This window comes from Phragmites australis, chromosome 11 (assembly GCF_958298935.1).
Source record: "Phragmites australis chromosome 11, lpPhrAust1.1, whole genome shotgun sequence".
In the NCBI taxonomy this organism is placed as follows: Eukaryota; Viridiplantae; Streptophyta; class Magnoliopsida; order Poales; family Poaceae; genus Phragmites; species Phragmites australis.
In genome coordinates, this window is record NC_084931.1 from 20,766,825 (window position 1) to 20,783,422 (window position 16,598).

Genomic DNA, 16,598 nt, shown 5'->3' on the forward strand with positions numbered 1-16,598 from the left:
AGGTTTGCAGCTCTGGTTATCGTGAACTATATCCACCTTGGCTTCTACGTCTAAAAATGTAGTTTTACAAAAATAATCATTGGTTTGGCAGATGCATAGAGGATATGATGTGGAATAGAGTCATGAAGCATCCACATATCCTTGTGAGTTGCAACGTGGAAGGAACCATTCCTTGTAAACAAATATCAAATGTGTACTAGAAATGCGTTGTTAGGACAATCTAGTACAGAGAAAGATGGTTACACAAGGTTGGTGAGCATGATCTTTGATTAAACTTCTACCAAAAGGCACACTCAACTCTTGATATGAACATCTACGTGTTGTAGAGAAGATTGGCCAAACGCACCAGAAGTTAAGAGTTCTATTAAGGGACCGTCAACGAGTCGCTGGGCACAACAATATTGGTGGGTTCCAAGGCGCACGATATGCTCATTAAAACATTATTAATTTGGATGGTCCAAATCCCGATCCCATCCTTGTTTGTGAGGCAGGGGATTTGGGCAATCATAACAAGGCATCAAGAATGAGAAATCTAGTTATCAACAATAATGTTGGGTTGGAGCAAGAATATTATATGTTCCATACGTGGCATGTAGCCTCCCTTGTACAGTTGCACAAAGTGAATCGGTTCATCCATGTTCATGTGAAATTATTATTCCCAAACCATATCCAAGAGAGGAGGCAATGATTAATCATGCTAGATTGAAAGATCAATGATCCTAGCATAGTGTTAGTATGGTTTTGATGATTAGAGTGAACATGATCAATGGGACTAACAGGCTTACTAGTGTGAAAATGTTTATTCTTATGGATAAATAAGATGGACTTAGGGTTCCAAACAGCTCAAAAAAATTAACATCAAGGTAAATAAGACACTACTGCAGAAATGGTCATCACAACCAGTTCAAAAAATGAATCATCGTTGGTTTTCGAACCGACGGTAATTAAGCGGCAGTGATAATCATCAAGGTAAAGAAGACACTACTACGGAAATGGTCATCATGACCGGTTCAAAAACTGCATTATTGTTGGTTTTTGAACCGACGGTGATTAAGCGGTAGTGATAATCATGGATTATCACAACCAGTTGGAACCAATGATACTCAATCCCGAATAAAAAATAATTTATTTGAGATTTATATTACTAATCTCTAGAATCGTTGTCCCATATCACACTAACCACTGTGTAAGTCACTAAGAATTCTTCTTCTCCAAATCACTGTACACCAAAACAAAAGATGAGGTCGCGAGCGCAAAAGAACCCTAAAACTATCGGTTCACCATCGTCACAAAAGAGGCTCTAGCTGCACCCATCGTGCGCGCCTACCACGGTCACTTGGGGTCAGCCACGATTAGAAAGAAGTAGTAGTAGTAGTAGTCGCCGCCACCACCATCGTCGTCCTCCTCATTGTTGTCATTGTCACCGTCGTCCTCCTCGGCGTTCTCATTCTCCTCCTCCTCTTCCTCATCATCCTCCTCCTCCTTATCCAAGCTCCGGAGCCTCTTTGTCTTCGGCTCATCAATGAAGTAGTCCCAATCTTCGTCAAAGGAGGGGGACCTGAAAGTGCATCTATGCCCTCTAAGTGGGTTTTGGCTTATTGATGACAAAACAATTAAGGGACTAATGTGTTTATTTAAGCTATGAACATGTTTTAGTCTCATTGGTGAAGATACACGATGTTAACGTCCCTCGAAAAGAAAAGAGAAGCGGTTTGTAGTACTCAATAGGATTTAATTTGTTTAATCTTTAAACTTGAGTCTAGGAAAGCCGTACTGGAAAGCCGTACTATCAAGAGGAATACAATTGTTAGCTTTGATGGCGTCTCAATGCTCAAAGTAACCTATTAGAACCAACAGTTGAGAGACATATTCACCTACGGACACCAGAAAATAGGCAGAATGTCCTGAGTTCGGAGTCTCCTGTGTTCACCTGATACTCCGGTACTCAGTGTTTTAGGCTGGAGTCTCCGAGTGAGACTCCACCAAAGAGTCTCGGTTCTGAATTATTATTAATTGTCCGGAGTCTCCGATGTTCACCGGATACTCCGATACTTGGTGATTTTTGGTCGGAGTCTCCGAGAAAGTCTCCGGCAGAGAGTCTCGGTTAAATATTTAATTTTAAAAATACCAGAGTCTCCGGTGTTCATCGGATACTCCAGGTAGATGTAGTTTTTGGCCGGAGTCTCCGAGTGAGACTCCGCCAGAGAGTCTCGGTTAGCATTTAAATTAAATGACCAGAGTCTCCAGTGTTCACCGGATACTCCGGTACCTGGAGAGGCCGGAGAGGCCGGCAAGTCTCCGGGTTGTTTCTTTGAGGTGACTAAGTCCCACCCGGAGTCTCCGGTGTTCACCGGATACTTCGGGCAGTTCAACAGAACCGTAACGGCTAGTTCTGACACTGTTCTGAGCCCGTTTTGGATTTCAAGCCGGAGACTCCGGTGTTCACCGGATACTTTGAGTTAGGTGAACCAGAACAGTAACAGCTAGTTTTTGAGGGTCAGCTATATATATCCCCACACCTCCTAGCATTGAATGCTTGCTGTTGCTGCTGAGCTCCACTTTGAAAAAGCTTCCTAAGTGCATTCAAGAGCCCTCCAAACCACTCTAGTGCTTCAATTGCTCCAAAATTGAGAGATTAGGTTTGGAAGAGTGATTTGAAATGTTGAGCATTGAGTTTGTCATCAAGCATACTCTTGTGATTTTTCTCTTGGAGCCTCGTGCTCCTAGACGACAAGGCGTCGCCCATAGAGTACCCAAAATTGTGGATTGTCATGGGAAGTTTGTAATCGCTATCAATTTGAGTAAGAAAACCTAGCTTGATCTTTGTGGTCGCTAGGAGAGGATAGGGTTAAAAATGACCCGGATCTTTGTGAGCTCCTCAACGGAGACGTATGCACTTCTTTGTGAGGTGGCCGAACTTCGGGTTAAATTCTTGTCTCTTTATTTTCGTGCAAGCTTTACTAATTGTTGTAGTTTTGGGATTTTTCTCAAATATTATTATTCATGAGAATCTTACTGCAGGCTATTGTTGCTTAAGTATTTTACTCTTAGTAGAACATGTGGTATCTCTTAGATTCTAGTAAACTTGCTTAGTTTCATTTTGATTTCGAAATCCTGTATAACCCGGATAATTCGGACTAGATCGGATAATTCGGACTAGATCGGATACTTCGACCGACCGGAGCATCCGACCTTCACCGGAGTATCCGGGCTTTGAATAATCCGCTGCTGAGTTTTAATTTTTAGAAACGCCTATTCACCCCCCCCCCCCTCTCTAGGCGACTTTAAGTACATTCAGGACCCCGCTGATCCAGAGTATGAGGATTGCGCCTTGTTCGAGCTCTCCAGCGACGGAGCCTCCTTATCGGAGGAAGGTGTGGGAGTGGGTGGTGTGGCCATAGATGGTGGTGACGGAGGGGACGGTGGAGTGGTTGGAGCGGGAGATGGTGGTGGAGTATCCATCGTGCGACGGCAGCAGTGACATTAGAGGGGAACGTGTGGAAGAGAGCGGCGCGCATGTGAGAGCGAGAGTGAGCTCAACGATCAACGCCAAAGACTTAAATTTAAAGGCTTTCGGGAGAAGCTGAGCAAGCAGAGTGTACGGTTTTGGGCTATCACTGTCGATTCGATATCCATTATCATTGCCGGTTATTAATGGTATGTCTTTTTATGAATTGTATCAATGTCGGGTCTTGTTACCAATCGGAGTGATATATCACTACCGGTTCCATCTAAGCACTAGTGGTGATGTATATGTATTGGTTTGTAACACGAATCGGCAATGATAATGATTATCACTGCCAGTTCTTGTTGGCTTGGCTTTTAATGCACCTTTTGAGCTTATGAACCAGCGGTTATAAATTGTCACTGCCGGTTATAACATCATTGGCAATGATAATAGGGCATGGATGATTATTTCTATAGTAGTGAGAGCTTTATGAAGATATAAGGATCTATTGGTTAGACAAGTAATAATGGTGTTTAGAGCATCACTTGCGTAGATAGGTTTTTTTGTCATACTAGAGAGAGGGGGGTTAGGTTTAGTAGCTTCATCTAGTGTCTTTAAGTTGGTTATCTAGTAAGTGATGCATATTAGGTTTATCTAGTTCTATTAGACCAGAGAAAGACTCAAGACATCAATGAAGTGAAGCCATCGAACCGAGATAAATTTTGGATTGAATTGGAGAAGTCTAGTGCTAGCCAAATAGGCGGCTCAGCCCGGCACAACCCAGGCACGGTAATGGCTCAACCCGGTTTGGCCCATTAGCCAAGTGAGCCGGGTTGTGCCAGCCCACATGTCGAACATTTGGCCCAGGCACGGTAGGCCTGATGGGCCTTTTTTTGGCATGTTAAGCCCGTTAGCACATGAGAAAATAAATAAATGTGTGGAGGTTGCTCACCACATCCATGCATTTGCTCTGAGCTCCCATGTCAGCGGAGACTGGCTCATGGTCACGGGTCATGGTGCGCTGGTGAAAAAAAAATGTGGCTCACCATATGCATGTGGGACTGTGCGTGTTGCAACTTGCATGTGTTGTGTGTGTGTGTGTGTGTGTGTGTGTGTGTGTGTGTGTGTGTGTGTGTGTGTGTGTGTGTGTGTGAGAGAGAGAGAGAGAGAGAGAGAATGACAGACAGCAGACATGCGCACGGCCGCCCTACGCTAACACTCTGTTGATGCTGCTAGCCTGCAAAGTGCGACACGAGGCCCGTGGGAGATCGTTGCGTTGCAGCATTGCCAAATGTCGAGGCCCAAGTGCTAAAGGACTAGGCCCGAAGCCATGCCGACCATTGCTGATGGGCCAAGCAATGTTTCACAGGCCATGCCGTGATGGCCCATCATGCTGTGGTTCCAGCCCAAACACGACCCAGCCCATCGTGTCGTGTCAACCTGGCCAAATTATAAACAGATCGTGTCATGCTTGTGCCATGCCCATAGTACCAGACCGTGTGCCAGCCCATTTGACTAGCTCTATAGAAGTCCCTATTAGATTGCATATACCGGATATTCTGATGGGGTCACTGGAGGATTCATCGGAATAATTATGAAGAGGGCTCAATGGAAGTGACAAAGCTCACTAGATGTTCTGGTTTTCACCGGAAGAAGACAACAGAGCAAATCACTAGATTTTCAGGTCATCAACGAAGGATTCCACCAGAGCATTTGTGCAAAGAGCCTATTTAGCTTGAAGATGAGATAAAGTACTCATCGGACATGCACCAGAGTATTTGAGCAGAAGCTATGCCATGCAACATCAGAAAAGTTCACACTCACCGGATGTTCAGGTGTGCATATGCATCTTCCTAAGATATATGTGCATGTGTTTTATTTGCTGCAATGCATTTTTTACGGTGCCCGTGTATCGTTGCAGAGTGTCCCCTCATTTAGTTCTTAGCTGAACATCTTAATTAAGTTTCTGAATCTTACATGAACATCACCTTTGTGTATCACTATATGGCTCATTTGCATTCAGTCTTAACATATCAATATTTTATTTCCCCCTTTTTTAATATACATGTATTCTGTAACTAGTCTGGTATTGTTGAGATGAAGTGCAATCAAATGTGTCATGAAATGCATATTAGAATGTGCATCAACTTCTGGGGATGATATGTGAACTGCAATTAAACTTATGTCATTTCTGATTTGAGTGTAGGTGTTTGGCTGTTAGCTACTTATTTTTTTAGCATATGAAATTGCTCGGTGTTTCAAGCATTTTTCTATGTGGTTCTTTATGTACAGAAAATTATTTGTGTAGTTATCAATGTTGATATTAGAACAGAGCTATGTATGTGTAATTTATTATTTCCATGAGGGTATTGATATTATTTTTATTTCTCTTTGACAGATTAAGTATGTGAGTTTCACTTACCAAAAGAGCCAATGTATTCTGATAAAGGTGGAATTGTGCCTTTGTGTACACACAATCACTTTTGTGAATGTTACATTGTTGTTGCTAATTAAGGCTCCTCTACACCAGCAAGTTCAATCTGTGATTAGAACCTAGCTGCTTACTAATGCATCTACTGATGTTTACTTGTACTTATGACTTGAGGTATTCCATAATGCTAATTTTGTATAATGTTGGAGCAATAGACCATCTGCAAGGGTATTTTGTAATCAATTATTGGTAAACATATCTGCTTTGTAATGATTTAGAATATCCAATGCCTTTTGTGTGAATATTCTGTAGGTGAGATGTTATCAGTACAACCACTTTTTTAAAAAGAAATGGAGAAGGTTGTCATCTATGCGAACCATGTTTTAGCCAATGTTGGGCTAATAGCCAAACTCATGCGGCTGCAGCATGCCACACACGATTATTGGATGTTTAGATGGATTAGGTGTTGGATTTTTTCTCATATCAGAAATTGATGATGGGGAAGTATGATATAAAAGGTGAAGAGACACTCATCTATCAGGCTAGTCTTTTAGGTTGAGTTGGCTCAAGACCTTGGTTGTGGCTCTGTTTGTTAGGCATGTGTGTATAGCAAATCCATTGGGGCACTAGTTCATGGGTATAGCGAGCTGGGTCAGCCTATTGCGTATCCTAACAAGTGATATCAGATCCCAAGTTCGGTAAATCCAGAACATCTCTAGGGTCGCACGGTTACGAATGAACCCGAAACATCTCTAGGGTCACACGTGTTGTGTATGATGATGAGGATTGTTGGGACTCGAGGGTGCCAGCTCGTGGGTATAGCGAGCTGGGCTAGGCTATTGCGCACCCTAGCATTAGGATTGGCATGGAAATGGATTAGACTGGATTAGATATTACAAACTTATATTAGATTTGGATTAGATGATGCCTTCCTTTAGTTGGACTTTAATTGGATTCCTTTATTTGTATTTGGATCTCAATCCATTTCCAAGTCCATGAGTGAGTAGCAACCCACTAATGCCATAAGAAAAAGTTATTATATCGAGTCTGCACTCTCTAACTTATTTAAACTCCATACTTATTTATTGCACCGTTTAATTTTTGTATTTACCTTTTCTATAATTGTCATATGTAGTTTGTAGGATTAAAATATAAGTGTAAAACTCTGTTACGTTAGAGTAGCCAATAGACAAACTTATATCATATTTTGGTAAAATTTGATTTATGTTTATCTTGTTAAAATTAAGCCAATAATTTTAAAATAACTAATTCACCCCCTTTGAAGGATCAGCAGTCCTTGCACATATTTCATGCAGCCTCCGCGTCTTTGCTTGGGTAGCTGCATCCGCATCGCCGCGCTGAATTAGCACGCGCGCCGGCACTGACGTTGCCACTCAATGCCCCCTGCTCACCCCTGCTGAGTGCTGCCATCGTTGTCGTTGGAGCCCTCTCTAGGTGCACCTCATAGTCAGGATGGAGCATGGGTGGCTGCCGACCTCTTGTGGGATTGTCGCGGCAACATCGGAGGCTGCAGGAGGATTGGAACTTTAGGTCTATGCATTTGGAACAATTTTTCTTTTTTTTCCCTTAGAATTGGAATTTTTTTTCTTTGAACCGTACCGGAGGGGCGCTTCGGCGTTGTCTAGCTCCCGCAGCAGCGAGCGACGGTGGGGACGGAGGCAATGCAGGTCGGGGTTGTGGACTGCAGCTGCTGTGGTGTCTGACGGTTCGTTGTTTGTCAGCACCCTGTGTTTTTCGTTGGTGAAGCACAAAAACAAAGTTTGGAGGTCCATGATCACAACTAGCGAACATATTAGGGTGCATTTGGTTGGAGTACGATATTAGATGAAAAATGATCATTCATATTTTTCAATATAGAATGAGCTAATTTTCTGTTTGGTTGAGATGGATAAGATAAGATAATTTTCTGTTTGGTCAGTGGAATTAAAGTGGATGAGATGAGTCAGTTTTCTGTTTGGTTGATGAGATTAGAGTGAATATGATGATCTATTCATATTTATATGTATTCTATAAGTATTTAGATGAATTTGTGCATGTTTGAATTTATTTAAATTTAAATTAAATTAAAAAGATAATATCATATGAAATGATAAAAATACATATAAATAGAGCATTATAAAAAAATATTTTTTTCACTAAATAATCTAGGGTTAAAAATATTTATATAAATTAGTAGACCATATAAGAAGAATATTAGTGAATTTTTTTCAGATTTTTGAGAATTTATTTGAGACATTAAAAATTTCTAGAGTTACAAAAGTAGGCTTCTTTGCAGAATTTTAATTAAATATTGGCTCATGCTTTTTGGATTAACCTAATTAAAATAAGTTGCTAATGAGATCTAATTTACTCATTAAAAACATTTTAAATTTTTGAACCATACTTCTAAATAAAATCAAGGGATAAATAAAAAATCATAACACACATGTACAATCGAAGCACGGACGAGCACAAAACAAGGGCAAACCTGGATAGCTTGGTCCAACCAATTAGTTGGTTCGGCTCATCTAGAATGAGAGAGGATATTCTCTCATGCCTAGCCACCCCATCCACTCTATCCGGACAACCAAACCCTATCTCCCAAATGATTTCATCTAACCATCCAAACACACTCTTAACATCAGGAAACTCTACTCTAGTGCTGCATATGCATATTAGCATCGTGGAACTGTGATCGATCGCTTAATCTTTCTCGTACGTACGTACGTACGTTTACAGTCGTAGATATATAGATCCATATGTAACCGCACGCAGTTGGTGCCTCGGTGGATCAGTAGTTCATACAGTTGAATCAACTAGCTAGAGTTAATTCGCAGAAGAATCAATATACATGAGATGGATGTACAGTACAGCCGGCTCTTTCATCCTTCAGTTTTCATCGATAAGATGCACGAATAATTTGGAAGAAGAAAAAGAATTAGACAGTATCCACAGAACGACCCTTTTCACTTGTGATTCGATCTTGAATTTGAATTAACCCGAACAGGACGAAGCAAAACAACCCATGCATATGAGTTACATACTATACAACACGTGCACGTACGTTTTGGCCTTACATCGCACGAAAGAGCGATCCATCGATCGGCAAAACTAATCGAGAATTACAACTAGGTAGCGAATAATCGCATCTTAATTCTTGAACCCTGGCAACAGCCGATCGATCGAGCTAGTTTGCACCTCACCATTGTCACCAGGCAACAGGCCGGAGCTTCGCGAACCATGCATGCATGCATGGTGCATCATCTTGTCACGTGTCGACGTCCCAGCCCGTGGCCACCGGCACGAAGTCGTCCCGCCGCCTGGCCACCTGCAGCGCGAGGTTCTCCAACCACGCGGCCTCCATGGCGCGCAGCGCCGCCTCGTACTCCGCGTCCAGCTCCGGGTCCACGCCGTCCTCCACGATCTCGTCGATGTACATGCTGCGGTCCGGCAGCGGCGGGACGGCACGGCGCGTGAGCCCGCCGTTGATCTCCGCCCAGTACCGCTTCTTGGCGGCGAGCAGCGCCTGCACGGCGCCCGAGTCGTCCCAGAGCGCGACGCGGCCCTCGGCGTCGGCGTTGAGCCCCGCGTCCCGGTCCGTCACTTTCTTCCAAGGAACCCCGTGGGACTCGCAGAAGTCCTTCTCCCACGGCGCCACCGAGCGCCGGACCGGCGGTGGGCGCGGCGGGCGCCGGCCGAACCACTGGCGCGCCGCCGTCGCCATCAGGGGGGCGCCTGTGGATCTTGCTGCTGTTCCGATCGATCAGCTAGGCGAGCAGCCCGCAGGGCTCCGGTCGATCGAACAGCGCGCGTGTTGCGTTTTGGGAGATGGATCGATGGGATGGACACGCGCGCGGGGGGGAAGAAGAAGTTGCTTGCTCCTGCTGCGGGCTCTGGGTCGATTCTTTATATAGACGTGCGGGACAGCGGCGCACGTGCGCGTGGCGGCTGGCGCCATGCGTGTCCGACGCAGTGTCGGAATACGAATTCTTCTCGGTTTCGAATCGGTTTACGAGTCGTGTCTGTTAAGTTTCCGAGAGGCTTGAGTTTCGTTGAGAAAAGGAAGGCTACGCAAAATATGTACAAATCGCACACACGCCAACCTTACCATCTTATGGTTGTGTTCATGATTTTTTTTAAAAAAAATAATACAAATTTTATGTTTCTTTTGTGCAGATGCTGTATATATGGATTTAAAACGTCTGTACAGATTCCCTAAAAAAACACCTGTGCAGATTTCGTAGTGATTCAAAATATTATTAAAAAAAATGCTACTGATTCAATCTCCTGTACAAATCATGTACGGAACTACGGATTCAAAAGTTCTTTACATACGCATGCATACACACAGGGGTTTCCTACAGAGCCGAATGCCGGATGAAAATTTTGAACCCAACATTCCTAAGATTAATTCAGAAGTTTTCACAAAACCAAATCACTACCGGATTTCGAGACTTTGTCGTGTGCCTAGGGCACACGGCAAAGGCCTAAAAAAGTTTGCCGAGTGTAACACTCGGCAAAGCACTGTCGGCATACACAGTGCCGGCAAACAGATGTTTGCCGAGTGTTTTATATCGCGCACTCGGCAAACATATTTGCCGAGAGCCAAATACGACACTCGGTAAAAAAAAAATAACCTAACGGTGGCAAGGCTTTAACGGTCTCTTTGCCGAGTGTCTAAGGGATACACTCGGCAAAAAGAGGACACGTGGCGCTCGCACATCGTCTCTTTTTTTGGGCAGTTTGCTGACTTTACCGAGTGTCCGTCGAATACACTCGGCAAATCACGGCACGTTTGCCGAGTGTATTGGAGGGCACTCGGCAAAGTGAGCACAGAATAGCGCCCAGATAGCACAGTTTGGTGACACGTGGTACTCTTTGCCGAGTGTATTGGAGCACACTCGGCAAACTAGCATCCAAAATGCCAGATTGAACAGCCTTGCGACACGTGTCCGGTTTGCCGAGTGTAACACTCGGCATAGCCGTGTTTGCCGAGTGTTACACTCGGCAAACTGTTATTTACCAGATCGACAATTGATCCATACCAGATTCAAAAATGTCGCTGCAATTCAAAACAATATATATATATATATATTTCACAGATTACCACCTTCACATAAACATCGCATATTACATAAACATCACATAAACATCGCATATTACACAAACATCACATAAACCGTCACATAAACATCACATATGCCACAAACAGCGCATAAACTATCGCAAGTGACACAAACATGACAAAATGTCGTGACAAGATAGCAAAACATAGTCCAAACAAAAAGAAAATGTAGCAGGCCGTAACGGACTCAACACTTGATTACCACCTTAACCTGCATCAATTAAGGAGCAGAAACGCTAATTAAGAAGTATGCATTTGAAAGTAAACAGAAATGGTAAGTATGGATATGGGGTTACAAAAGTAAGTTTTCAAAGTGAGGAGAACAAACCAAAGTGAGGTGGAGTACCAAAGTGCGAACCTCCAGCTCCAGGCGTATTCGATCCCTCTGATGGATACTGCATAAAGAAGGAGATAGTTAGCACAACACTTTATGGCTGTAGGAATGGCAATAATGGTGATTACAAGGTTATAAACTAACTCACATGAGTGTATGGAGCCTGTGGAGCAAGTGGACGAGAAGGCGGTGGCATCGGTGGCGGAGTTTGGCCCATTGCAGCATAAAAGGGCGTCATCATCGCATACCACTGGGATCGTTCTGCCACTAGCCTCTCCTCGAACGTTCTCTCTAATTGGTGCCGGAGCCTCCTTTCTTCATCCAGCTGGGCCTACAGTATGTCAGCGCAATCTCATCATCGTTCCAATGCAAAGCATGTAAAGATCGTGGAGGATGAATGAAATAGAACTAACCTGGATTTCGTTCATCGCAATCCGTGTAGGCTCTGGGAGAGGGCGTATACCCGGACCTGAGCTCGTGCTCTGAGCTCTAAGCTAAGAGAGAGAGGGAGTGGTGGCTGTATCGAGTGTGCCGTCGCCAATCCATAACCGGCCATGTTTCTTGCCTCCTCCCGCCCTCATAACCACTTCCCCATCAAGATCATGCTCGCTCAGATCAAAGTCTGGGCCGTGGACCTCCTTTGCCATCGATGTGTATCCATCCAGGCGAGCCTTGACGTTCTCGTTGGTGTACGCTGAGGCCGGGTCATTCGGGTCATAAGCAACCCCGTGCATCATTTTTTGCCGTCTGCAACAGAAAAGCAATAACATTCATAAAGGGGGCGCCCGCACAGAAATTAAGGAGAATTGAGCTTGGGAACAACAGATGCTATTGCATACCCATCTAGCTGCGAAACCAGTCAGGCTGAGGTTGCCTTGATGGTGTGGCGCGCCAGGCATCAACAATCGCCTTTCCCGGCAAGCATTGTGACATGCATTTTGAAGTTTGTCTTTGTAGCTCAGTCGTATGTCCAGACCCCATCCTCCCAAGCACGGACCAAATCATCCATCAGCGGCTCCATGTACACACTCATATTCTTCCCCGAGTATTCAGGCCCCGGAATTATCAGCGACAGGAATATGTTCTGTCGTTGAAAGATGACGCCGGGGGGGCGGGAGATTGAGGGGAATAACAAACATGGGCCAACAGCTGTATGAGGCACAAGTCATACCATATAGATTGAACCCATCAGTTGCGAGCGCAATTCGTACATTACGAGTCTCTAGAGCTTTTTCACGATGAATCAGATCGAACCTCTTTCATGCTTCACCATCCAATGGATGTACCAGCTTGTCAGGATTGTATCGACGCCCATCTTTGTGCCATGTCATCTGTTTAGCAGATTCCACAGTCATATACAGCCGTTGGATTCTCGGTACGAATGGAAGATACCGAAGGATCTTCACGGGGATTGCGAGCTGCCTCTTCTGACCATCACCAGAGTCTACCTCAAGATACCTAGAGGAATTGCACTTCACATAGTACTTTGCGTCCGCGTGTTCTTTCCTAAATAAGATGCATCCCTTTGGACAAGCATGTATCTGCTCATATGGCATCTTAAGTGCACGGAGGACTTTCTTCGACTCGTACATGCTCTTTGGCAGAACGTGACCTTCCGGGAGAAGGCTACCAACAACTGTCAGCATTGCATCAAAGGTTTCTCAGCTGCAGCTAAACTGGGACTTGATAGCCATTAGGCGTCCGATGTCATCCAGTTGAGAAACCTTGGAATGCCCGTGAAGGGGTTGCTGCGCCGTAGACAACATATCATAAAAGGCCTTTGCGGTTGACTCCGGCACTTCCTCCATACGTGCTTCATTAAAATGTGCGTCATGAAAGTCATCTAGCATGTCTCCGAACCCAACATCATAGTCGTTGGTGCGTTGACGCACCACCTCCTCTCTGGCACGTTCGGACTCACCATGGTAGGTCCACCGAGTATAGTGTGGCATAAACCCATTCTTACAAAGGTGTTGACCCATGACCTCCTTTGTTTGTTGACGCGCGTTTGCACAAATACTGCAGGGGCATCAAGTTCCACGAGGTCCCTTAGGCCTAGCAAATGCTAATTCCAAGAATGCATCGGTCTTCTGGATCCATTCATCGGTCAAAAAACCCTGACTAGAGCGGCCAGTGTACATCCACTCACAATCATCCATCCTCTAACATATTGGGAAACATACACATATAATATTTTTTATTCAGCAAGTAATATAAAAATCAATTTCATCTACCTATACAATTAATTATTTCCATCAAATATTTGTGTTTTACCATAAGAGGGAATCGGCATGCATCAAACTATCTAATAGGTAAAGATAGGTCCTAATCCCACCCGACGATTGTAGATTGGGCTGTTTTCATGCTCTACTCCGATCCGAGACAGAATTTCGGCAGCACCTCCCCGCTGTTCTCCAAATACACGTCTCGGCAACAAGCCAAGAGAATGTGTATCCGGAGAACAACGGGGAGACGCTGCCAAAACTCTGTCTCGGATCGGAGTAGAGCATTGAAACGAACCCAATCTACACATCATCGGGCTGTCCAAAAAATGTGGACAATTCGAAATAGTTACGGTTATAGATATGCAAAGACTTGCATATTTATAACCATAACTCTTTCAAACGGGAGACGCATAGGTTACGCGACATGCACATCCTAAAGCCTAAATTAGCTAAAATTCAAAAATTCGGCGGTACCTCCTTTGTAATAAATAACAAAACTGGCATAACAACACAAGCATAACAACACAACAACACAGGCATGACAAATATGGATGATACAACCATCTAAAGACTAATTAGAGGACAACCCAGACTGAAATATGAATCAACTTTCATAACCCATTCCCCGTATAGTATTGCCACGAGGACTCCATATGATCTACTTCATGTGCTACCAGCAACACATGCTCACAATGACATGAGTCACATATGAAGTCCTCATGGCAATACTGTCCGGAGGAGGGGGGTGGCCAGAGGAGGGAGGAGCACATGGCTTCAACAGCGCATGGTGTGTGGCGGTACCTTGTACCCGGGCGTCGGAGGGGGGCGGCGCAAGGTGGCGCTGGCCGGCGCGGGGGAGGCGGCGTTGGGCAGCGCGCGGCAGCGGCGGCGGCGGCGGCGGGCCGAGGCGGCAACGGAGGTGGGGGGGGCGGGGGCGCTGGCGATGGCGGCGGCGACGGGCCGAGGCGGCGGTGGAGGGGGGGCGACGGTGCATGCGGCGGAGGGGCACGGGCCGAGGCGGCGGTGGCCCGCAAGGGCGCGGCGGCGGCGGAGGGGCGCGGGCTGAGGCGGCGGCGGCAGGAGGGGAGTCACGCGCGGGATAGTTTTCAATCTGTCCCCGCGCGCGGTGTGGGGAAACCCTATATTCGGTAAATTGCCGAGTGTCGACTTTGCCGAGTGTCAAATCTAGAACACTCGGCAAAGAACTTGTTTGCCGAGTGTGAAATCAAGACACTCGGTTTGCCGAGTGTAAAAGCAAGACACTCGGTAAAGAACTGTGTTTGCCGAGTGTGAAAGCAAGAACACTCGGCAAACACCTAATTTTTTTTTTTTTGCTACATATACACTTAATGAATTAAAAATAGCAAACGGACCTAAAAAATGCTAAATTTTAACATCGAATATTCTATGTTGTATGTTGAGTGTAGAAAAAGTTTCAAGGTCAAACGACGATTCAAACGTCACTTCGGGTTCAAACCTGATCCGTTCCCTCTCGAAATCACGATTCTTCCTCGAAGATGCTTCGGTTTCTAAGCATCGTACATGACAACTTTTGCGAAACCTTCTTAATTTTTTTATCACAGCCTCTATGTATCATATCATGACACTATGATAAGTCTGATGTTTTTCAGACTTCGTTTGTTCTTTTAGAATTAAAAAACCAATAAGCTACATGTTGCTGGTCGAGTGTTGCCGCCCAGATGTTTCAAATTTCTTGGGTAAGGCCTAAAAATAGACTCAACAACATAAATATGATTTTTCTACCCATTTTTGTTCATTATTTAATGTACTTGCAGATCAAATTTGACTTATATCCATTAAAAACCTAGAAATGCACTTAGTGAATTAGAAATAGCAAACGGACCCAGAAAAATGCCAAATTTTAACATCGAATATGCTATGTTGTATGTTGAGTGTAAAAAAAGTTTCAAGGTCAAACGACGATTCAAACATCACTTCGAGTTCAAACCTGATCCGTTCCCTCTCGAAACCACGATTCTTCCTCGGAGATGCTTCGGTTTCTAAGCATTGTACGTGACAACTTTTGCGAAACCTTCTCAATTTTTTATCACAGCCTCGACGTATCATATCATGACACTATGGCAAGTCTCATATTTTTCTGACTTCGTTTGCTTTTTTTAGAATTAAAAAACCAATAAGCTACATGTTGCTGGTCGAGTGTTGCCGCGCAGATGTTTCAAATTTCTTTTCATTTCTTGGGTATGGCCTAAAAATAGGCTCAACAACATGAATATGATTTTTCTACCCATTTTTGTTCATTATTTCATGTACTTGCAGATCAAATTTGACTTATATCCATTAAAAACCTAGAAATGCACTTAATGAATTAAAAATAGCAAACGGACCCAGAAAATGCCAAATTTTAACATCAAATATGCTATGTTGTATGTTGAGTGTAGAAAAAGTTTTATGGTCAAACGACGATTCAAACGTCACTTCAGGTTCAAACTTGATCTGTTCCCTCTCGAAACCACGATTCTTCCTCGGAGATGCTTCGGTTTCTAAGCATCGTACGTGAAAACTTTTGCGAAACCTTCTCAATTTTTTATCTCAGCCTCTACGTATCATATCATGACACTATGGCAAGTCTCATGTTTTTCTACCCATTTTTGTTCGTTATTTTATGTACTTGCAGATCAAATTTGACTTATATCCATCAAATAATTTCTTATGAAAAAAGAGTTGTCCATAAAGTTAGATTTTGATGGAACATAGCAAACATGTTATCCATCCAAGAATCACCAAATGAAGTCGCTTTTTTGTTCCACCACTTCTCACTATGCTACCAGCTACCTTCTCTGATGCACTTAACGATGAACCAAGCAAAACCCATAGATTAGAAGGGCAACTTGGTGTGTCAAGCTGATCTGCTTTTGCTTCTTCCACTTGGCAAGCATTGAAAATTCCTTCTTTGTCTGGATGACAGCTGGAATGATAGTATATAGCAGAGAAATTCCTTTTTTAAGGCAAGGAAGAAGAATTGTCATTCTCCTTCAGAGTACAACTGATTCCAA

At 44.1% G+C, this 16,598-nt stretch overlaps 1 protein-coding gene across 1 annotated transcript; it reads right to left on the reverse strand.

Annotated features, from left to right (window-relative positions):
- Positions 1-1,332: 1,332 nt before the first annotated feature.
- LOC133884048 (uncharacterized) lies at positions 1,333-9,603 on the reverse strand. Its single transcript, XM_062323445.1, has 2 exons — positions 9,152-9,603; positions 1,333-1,558 (listed from the first exon to the last, which is right to left on the reverse strand). Exons 1-2 carry the CDS (start codon positions 9,601-9,603, stop codon positions 1,333-1,335), a joined length of 678 nt encoding a protein of 225 aa, XP_062179429.1.
- Between the last annotated feature and the right edge of the window lie 6,995 nt (positions 9,604-16,598).

What these genes read in the sequence shown, in the direction of transcription:
- LOC133884048 (XM_062323445.1), bottom strand. Translation starts at nt 9,603, where the DNA reads ATGGCGACGGCGGCGCGCCAGTGGTTCGGCCGGCGCCCGCCGCGCCCA. An exon ending in ACGGGCTGGGACGTCGACAC is followed by an intron (nt 1,559 to 9,151) that starts GTGACAAGATGA and finishes ATGCACTTTCAG; the next exon opens with GTCCCCCTCCTTTGACGAAG.